Source organism: Dipodomys ordii, unplaced genomic scaffold, assembly GCF_000151885.1.
Source record: "Dipodomys ordii isolate 6190 unplaced genomic scaffold, Dord_2.0 Scaffold45, whole genome shotgun sequence".
NCBI lineage: Eukaryota > Metazoa > Chordata > Mammalia > Rodentia > Heteromyidae > Dipodomys > Dipodomys ordii.
In genome coordinates this window covers 13,785,963-13,794,668 of record NW_012267261.1, presented here as the reverse complement: position 1 = coordinate 13,794,668, position 8,706 = coordinate 13,785,963, and the positions used below count along the sequence as shown (strand labels likewise).

Here is an 8,706-nt window from a genome sequence, read left to right as displayed (position 1 = left end):
GGGTTTTGTTTGTTTTGGGGTTGTTGACCTTGTTGTTGCTAATGTATTGTACCTGATTCTTTCTTCTTTTATTTCATTTTTCTTTTTCCATTGGTTTATCCCTGGCAATCACTGTCTTTGATTCTGGTACCCTGCATCTTGTATATACATTTAGCTGATTTGAGGAAGTGAAGGGGAATAACAAAATGCTAAAAGGATAAAGGATGACCCATTACAACAACAGTACTCACAAGACACTGCTGGAGATAAACTTTACAACTTCAAGGTGGGGGGGGGAGTGGAGGAGGGAAGAGTGGGGGAGGGAGAAGTGGGGGAGGGAAGGGCTAGTGGGAGAAAAACAAAGTAGATAACAATGTTCAACTAGAAATGTACTCATTACCTTACTCATGTAACTGTAACCCTGCTGTACAAGCACCTTTACAATATATGCATTTTTAATTTATTTTTAACTGTGTTTGCACACACATACATGCAGTGCAAGCACAAGCATCACATTTTAAATAAGGTGATAGATTGAAACCATGTCAATTTGTGATATTATAACAGGAAGTACACAAGATATCACTATGGGGAGAAATTAAGCAGAGGATATTTGTGATTTCTACTAGTCCTTATAGCTGCATGTAAATGTAGTCAACCAAAATAAAACAAAAAATTTCCAGCCAAGCTTGATCAACAGATGTTGACTTACACCCATGCCTCTAACTTGACCTGGCAATTTGGGTTTAGAGCTCCCCCACTATTTATCTATTTGACATCATAGTGAGTGCAGTGGTAGGTAAGCATGACTCAGTGGTGGAAAGGGCAGGCCCAGGCCGTATTCATGACAGACAAACAGCTAAATGCACAAAAGGATCATTATGTCTTCAGTCATGGATGGGGGGGAATAGAATTAATTTAAAGTTCTAAAAAGGAAAGTTGATTTCTGAAATAATCCATGCTCATTAAAAATGACTGTGAAATACTATTTAACAGAATAGAAAAGGAAATGCTACATTAAAATAATACCAAGCACAGCCACAGTAATTCACACTTGTAATCCTACCTATACTGGAGACAGAGAGCTGGAGGATCACAGTTTGAAGCTAGTCCAGGAAAAATGTTTGTGAGATCCATCTCAATTAATAATTCAGTGCAGAAATGTGGGCCTATCACACCAGCTACATGGAAGTCTGAGATCAAAAGGAACTGTATTTTGAGAACAGCTTGGGCAAAAAGAGAGTGGCACCACATCTCAATAGAAAAGGCTAGGTGTGGGAAGTGGTGCTGTGGCTTTGGTAGTAGAGTGCTTGCCTTAAGCTGAAGAGCTGAGGGACAGCGCCCAAGCCCAGAGTTCAAGCTCCATAACTGATAAAAAAAAAAAAAAAGAGAGAGAGAAAGAAACAGAAAAAGCAAGGTGTGATGGCATGCATAATCCTAGCCAAAACAAGACGCATAAATAGGGTCATAGTCCCTGCTGGTCAAGTCAAAAGCAAAACTTTACCTCATAAGTAACCTGAAGGGGCTGGGAAGTTGGCTCAGTGGTAGAGTACTTGCCTGCTATGCGTGGGGCCCTGGGTACAATTACTCAGCACTACATAAGCAGAAAAAGCCAGAAGTGGCGCTGTGACTCAAGTGGTAGGGCACTAGTCTTGAGCTGAAGAGCTAAGGGACAGTGCCCAGGCCAGAGTTCAAGCCCCACAACCGACCAAAAAAAAAAAAAAGTAACCTTAACAAAAAAGGCTGGAAGCATGGATTAGTAGAATACCTGATTAGCAAGAGTGAAGCCCTGAGTTCAAACCCCAGTACCAACAAAAAAAAACCATATCCATTAATTAATGACAAATTATTTTATATGAATAAATTTTATTGAGTTTTAGATCATTAGAAAGAATAGAGAAATGCAAGATAAATGCTTTCTAAACAGCATCTGATAGTATTCATCTTTTCTGTGTCATGGTATTTTCACTTTTTTTTATAAAAAGTATAGACATTCATTTATTTAAATTTTTTACAAAGTCAAGAACCATCAAGTGGAAAAACTAAGTAATGCTAAGGTGAATGCTTATCAACATTAAAGTGGTTCTGAGTGTGACCCTCTCACAGACAAAATGGTGCTCGCAGCACCTCCTGCTTTTCACTTACTGAAACTACCAGGAAAAAGCCCTGGAGGCCACCTGGCCCTGTGATGCCCCTGCTTGCAGGAAAAGCAGCCCAGAAGCGCAGTGAGAAGACGCTGCACCTGCGCAGGAGGGAAGGAAAGATGCTCTTGTGGAATCCTGAATCCTGGGCTACTGTCACAAATAACTTAGGGGTGGATTCTTGGAAGACACTCTTTGTGGGCTGCTTAAAATGAGATTAAGGCGAGATAGTTACCAATACACAAACGGCCAAGTCCACACAGCACAAGACAGTTTGGAAAATAATCTGGTGAACTTCAAGGCCAACCACATCAGGTAATTAAGTCACTGAAGGCGGTCTTCCCCGTGTGTGCATGCACAGAGGGCAAAACTGCAAACCTGAGCTGTCAGATTCGGGCAGACTCTCCCAGGAATACACTGGCCCAGACGCAGGAACCCTGTTTCTCTGACTTATCTCCATTACAAAAAGAATTCTTTTGAAAGTAACAAAACCAAAATAATTCTTTTGTCCAGCCAGGAAGAATTACCTTCCTCAGTACTGAAGCATCAGGCACTGCCCTCACTGAATAACCTGGAAGCCAGGACAGCCCATTCTGGCTGCCAGCCCAGGACTGACCACCGCTGTCCTGTGTCACAGCCTGCTACTGACCTCCTACTGGACTAATAGCAATTACTGAACAGGGCGGGGGGGTTAAGCTTCCCTATTTATTTTAAAGAAAATACACCCAATGGTTTGCTGAGGATATTTTCCAGAAGTAATAAATGGGAATTGTAGACCTGCAACAGATCCTAGAATAACACAGACAGGCAAGAATCTGTCAATACAGCAAAATTCCAAATGTGAAATCCATGGTCCAGGAAGAGATAAACAGGGAAGGGCTGCTTAGAGATGTTTCCTTTGTTTTCTCCCATTTTCTCACCACATGTTGTACAAAGTGTCGATTCTATGATGAGAGCCAGCTCTGGTGGAACTGGTAGAAACCATGTATGCGGTAAAGCCCTCTTAGTGAGGGACAGGAGATACCCAGCACATCACAGGGTGGCTTGCCATTTTTCCTAAAGACATCTATGCTTTTGTTTAGATGCTCTCATTATTGAAACTCCATCTGGCACTTTAGTCTCTTGAAAATTATTAAGTTAGGCAAGAACTAAAGATCAGGCCCATCTGGACTGCAGCATGTTTTTTTGTTTGTTTGTTTTTTGCACTTGACATTCTGCTCCTTCATCTTCTCCATGGCTTGGCACATCTTGGAGGTGCAGCTTTTAAACAGAATCACAGGATGCCTGTGGAGGGGAACCAAGACTTCATGAAGCTTCACAGAGCATGAAGTCCCATCACACAGGACCGTGGCCAGGTAAACCTTGGCAAGGAGGGTCTTTCCAGCCCTCGCCCACCCCACCTAACCACTCATAGGGAACCTTTGCATGTTCTTGCAGCAACTAGTATGTCTGTCCTATACCAGGGACCCTGCCCGGCTCTGGGCTGGCACCATGACAGGTACTGCACCTATCCGCTCAAGTGTGGCCTGGCTGATGGTGTAGGAGTGTGTGTGCTGAGGCTGGGGCTTCCTGCACACTGAGCCGTTGCTCCGGGGTACCACTTGGGGCGATGGCCCTCGGCTGGCTGTCACTACCAGAGTCTTATGTGGACCCGGGACCAGAGGGTTCCCGTTGGCATAGATGGACGGGATGTGGACACTGCCTGAGTGGAGCGAGGAAGACTGGCGCAAGTCCCTCAAGTGTCTGAGAGAGCCTGGATTTCTGTGAGCTTCTGGATTGTTGTTCCAGTATCGACTGTTGTAGGTGTTGGAAGAAGTCAGTGTGTTGTTCTCTGACGAGGAGATCTCTGTGTGAAAGGCTTTGGCCGAAGAGCACTTAGGTGGAAGGTCATCCTCTCTAAACACAAACAAAAATGAAGTTGCCATTAAAATTCACCTGAGATTTAGTCTACCCTCTTCCCGTGGAAATGCAACTGCATCTGAAACACAAATCCCCCATCAGGAACCAAATAACATAACTGTGAATGGTCTCTTTTTTTTTTTTTTTTTTACCAGGTCCTTAGAGCTAAACTACTCCTTAGCATCACAGCAGGCTCCAATAGTAGAAAAGGATCAGCTCTCTCAACAAAATGCTTTCCCTAATCTAACTAAAAAAAAAAAGTATAAACACATATGTATGTGTAACTTAAAAATATTCCAAACACGCCTTCAACTGTAATTTATGAAGAAATCAAGTGAATTACTTGCCAACGAAAAGCTAAGAAACCAAGTTACGGGTATGGAAATTTTTAAGACATTTTTAGAAGCCCTGACTTTATTACCTGTGGGATTTTGTAAAGTGACAGTGTGTGCCAATTGAAAGGTCTCCTTCCTGATCTGGTACAGGGACCGAATCTAGCCCTATATATAGCCAAAAGCCCTTAGGAATTGTAAGAGGCTAACAGAAGTCAATAACTTAAGATGTTCCTTCATTTCTTTAACATTTCTTGAGTACATCCTATTAGATGCTTCTTGCAAAAATGCACATAAGAAGCTCTGTCAAATGAGGTGACCAGATTTGTGAGTCTGAAGGGCTAAGCAAGAGACTAAAGACGCCCACGGGAAGAGGTGATGCCTGGTCAGATCAAGGGCTTTAGTGAAGAGACAGTGGAAAGGGACGCAAAACCAGACTGGAACACAGAGTAAGCCTGGTGGCAGGGGAGAAGGAAATCAGGAACAGGGTGAAGGCCAGGTCCTGAAAGGCCATGTGCATCATAACTGGGAGACAGGAGGCACTGAAGCATTTCAACAAGATGACGTGAAACCTGAACCTGGGCTGGAACCCTTGAATCATTTTTCCTTATAGATTATTTTGACGTGTTTCTGAAGGCCTTCAGATTCCTGTCTAAACTGACTTCTATGGCTTTTATGCAGTTTGCTTTTCCCCCACCAGGATTGAAATTTAACATGTTGAATCCTGATTGCCACTGTGAGTTAAGAGAGTGAAATGTGGTATTTGGAGGTGGGGATCTGGGGTAATTCGAATTAGATGAAGTTGTGGGAGTGAAGCGTCCCTGAGTGAATCCTGGCAGCTCTGTACGAAGAGGGCACCCAGTCAGGCACATATACCCATGTCCTTCCCAGCTCTTGCCAGGAAATGTTCCATGCTGCTTGAGGCTGCTGTTAGCAAGGCTGCCAACAGATGGGGCCCCTTCTTATGGCTATGAAACATCTTCCCACAGACTAATGTGTTTCAGGATACTAGTACTCTTTTGGAAGATTCTGGAAATTTTAGGCAGTGGTACCTAACTGAAGGAAGTAGATCACCAGGAAAGTAGTACTAGGTGCCTTCTGGTATACTTCCTGTCCACCATGAGGCAAAGCACTCTCCTGTACCACATACTCTAGCTGCCATGATGTTCCATTCAAATACATGGAGCCATCCAAACACCAACCAAAACCCTCTAAAACCATGAACCAAAAGAAATCTTATTTCCTATAAGACGTTCTCTCAGATTTTGTTCACTACTATGCAAAAATAACATACATTCCTAGATCTGAACTTTCCAGAACTATGAGTCACAATAAAACTATTTTAAAAATAAAGTAGCTTGCCTCAAGTATTTTGTTAAAGTACTGAAAAAGAGACTAAAACACTCATTCACATTAAGATATATGCTGTGCCTATCTATGTATAGGAACTGGTACATTTTTTTTGTCTTGATGCTACTATATATCAGAAAGGCCAATGTTAAATGAATATTTTAAACTAATGTATCTATTGTAACAATCATTGAACATAGTAGAGATATGAAGAAGTAGGAGAACTCTTAATGAATACAGGTGAATATTGCTATAAGGAAAAGTGATAAAATGTAAGGGAAAATATCAGTTGGTCACTCTAATGCCCATAGCCATCACAGTTATATGATTAACATAGAAATCTTGACTGCCCAGATGAAGAGGCATACATAGTAGCTAAGCAGAACAGATTAGGACATACAAACCTTATTTCATTAGGAATTTCTTCTTCCTCCTCCTCTTTGTTTTTGCTTCTCCAGTAAAAGAATGCTCCCAGTATTAGTGCAATGCAAATAATGATAACAACGGCACCAGTGCCAACGGCTCCAGCTATTAGTCCAATGCTTCTGGGATGGGCTGTGAAATAAATTTAATGAGAAAGAGAAACAGTATATACCTATACAACTGTATAAATATATGTAAGCTTGCTACAAATGTCCTAGTCTGTCTAAGACCGCACTGGTTAAACCTAATGAGCATTCCACTTCTCTCAGTGGCTAGGGAGGCTCTCATTATCTGCTGCATGACTGGCCCATTTAACAACTCACACAGCTTAAGGAGAGCACAGCTAGAGCAGGACAGGAGAGGCCAGTACCCATCCACCCTGCCTGAAGGCCCCAGTGCACTCTGGGACCTAGTCAGATACTTTCTGGCCCCATCCCAGCTGCATCAATCCCTTTTTTAGGTATTCTTATTAAGGTATTCTACAAAGGGGTTGTCATTTTCATAAGTCAGGTACAATGAGCACATTTATTTTTTTTGGACGAAGTCGCTCCTTCCTTTGCTTTCCCCCAGTCTTCCCTCCCATCCCTGACCGCAAGTTACATAGGTCATTTTCCACTTAGTATATACTGAATAATATGACTGCATTTGTTCACCCTTCCTTCCTCCCTTTCTTGGCCCCATTCCCAAAGCAAAAACAAACATTACCAACAACAACAACCAAAAAAACCCATGTTTCCATTTCCTGAGATTCATTTAGATAGCATAATTCCCTTCTGCAACCAGAATTAAGCAGCCTAGAATTCTCAACTATTGACAAATGCTGCTCTCAAAACCAGATGACTGCTAATTAGGCAAACATAAGGGATTAGGAAACACCCCAGGTCTTGCCATAGCTACAAGATCAACACAGACATCATCATGTTTACAGCACTATGAAACAAGAACTGGTTTGAAGCTGATGGTCTTAAGGAGAGATATTTTGTCATGAAGGTTATAATACTGCTGAGGTTTAGAAAGTATACTTAAGGATGGAAGTATGGGCTCTAGCTATGAGCTAGATAGAGCGTAAAGCCCTGAGTTCAATCCCCAGTACTAGGACAAAAAAAGGAAAGTATACTTATGATATTTACATACATTTAACAATGATTAAAACCAAATTTGTTTCTATGTAATATTCTGATAACCTCACAACAATTAAGGTTTAAGAAGTTTTGCACCTCGATGTGCAACTGTACTTACGGGAAATGACCTGAAGATCCAAAAGACAGGTGCTGGTTCCAATGGCGTTAGAGGCCACACACTGGTACAAACCTGAAGACAAAGTGCTAATGTTCCGGATGGTGACTGTTCCCTGCACCTGGTCTGTCACAAAAAATAGTAAGTAAGGATCTGGTTAAGTGGATAAATAAGAAACAAAGTAATCCAAAGACTGTAACAATCGATACAAGGTACAATTATCAATTTTCCTCATTTTTTCAGTGGAGCTGAGAAGAAGTTTTTGGTTCCTAAATAAAGACTAAAATCATTACAACATGTTCGGGCCTGGAACTATTGAGGCCTTGTCCCAAATAAGGACTATCTCAAAGTTCAACATGCAGACCAGCATGTAAGAGCCTAAATGAGAGTGGCTAAGCTTGTCCTAGAGAATGTATGATCAGGACACCACACTTTAATTATGAGTGCTGTGATTACATAAAGACCAAGTGAGCATCCATAACAATCCTAACTTTATAGATGGAGAAACCATCTGTTCTGTCTATGCTATAACTGTGACAGTAACAATTATGATAGTTCCAATAGACTAGGGTAACTGTGAGGTTTACTGAGGGATAAAGCAATAAAAAATTGGGAAAGAAGCTGGAGAAGGCACGGAGAGCCTCAGATTTCTGTGCAAGTCTGACATCTGTGAGGGGGAGGGGAAGAAGGGAGACTGCGTAGGAAGGGCCTCAGACAGTTTCACAGTATTACTCCTAAGCATGTGGGCAGTCTTCGAGCCAGTCTTTCAGTGAAGGCATCCCATGTCTTGCAGGAGTGAGACTGCATTTGCAGCTCCAAGAAGCTCTATTATTCCGGGGACAGGCTGGCCTTGATCTGACACAGTGTTGGAGGCTGGGGAAAAGCAGTCAGGGCCCAGGGCTGTCAGACAGTGTTTCTCCCCACATCAAGAGGTCTGAGAATTACCTAGTCAGTTTGCATCTTAGTAACTCATCAATACCATCACAGTTTATATTATTCCTGTAATAATAAAAATCAAACAGTCATGAACATGTGCCAGGCACTAGGAAAACTTTTATATATTATCTTATATGTGTTATCTGAACTTTATCTAAATGACCCTTTTAGGTCTCTTTATTGTTAATCTCTTTGGGATTGGGAAATAAGTAGTTGGAAAATAAGATTACACAGCCAGTCATTAGAAATTAGTATTGGATGGATGTCTGTCTCAGCTTCTAAGTTCTAGTCTTTACTTTCTTGCCCTTTGGCAGAAAACATAATGCATTCTGTCTCCTAAACTAATCAAAATTACAGCAAAATAGTAAACGGAAAAACTTCCTAACAGCTAAGAAAGAAGTTCTGGCACA

General features: G+C 41.8%; 1 protein-coding gene across 1 annotated transcript in view; it reads right to left on the bottom strand.

The window, feature by feature from the left end:
- Nucleotides 1-2,623: 2,623 nt before the first annotated feature.
- Igsf11 (immunoglobulin superfamily, member 11) overlaps nucleotides 2,624-8,706 on the bottom strand; it is a 117,310-nt gene continuing 111,227 nt past the window's right edge. Inside the window, exons 6-8 of the mRNA XM_013019337.1 lie at nucleotides 7,364-7,486; nucleotides 6,106-6,256; nucleotides 2,624-4,016 (exon numbers count right to left, since the gene is read on the bottom strand). Of these exons, the coding sequence (XP_012874791.1) occupies nucleotides 3,575-4,016; nucleotides 6,106-6,256; nucleotides 7,364-7,486 (716 nt within the window). The 3' untranslated portion in view covers nucleotides 2,624-3,574. The remainder of the gene's footprint in view (nucleotides 4,017-6,105; nucleotides 6,257-7,363; nucleotides 7,487-8,706) is intronic.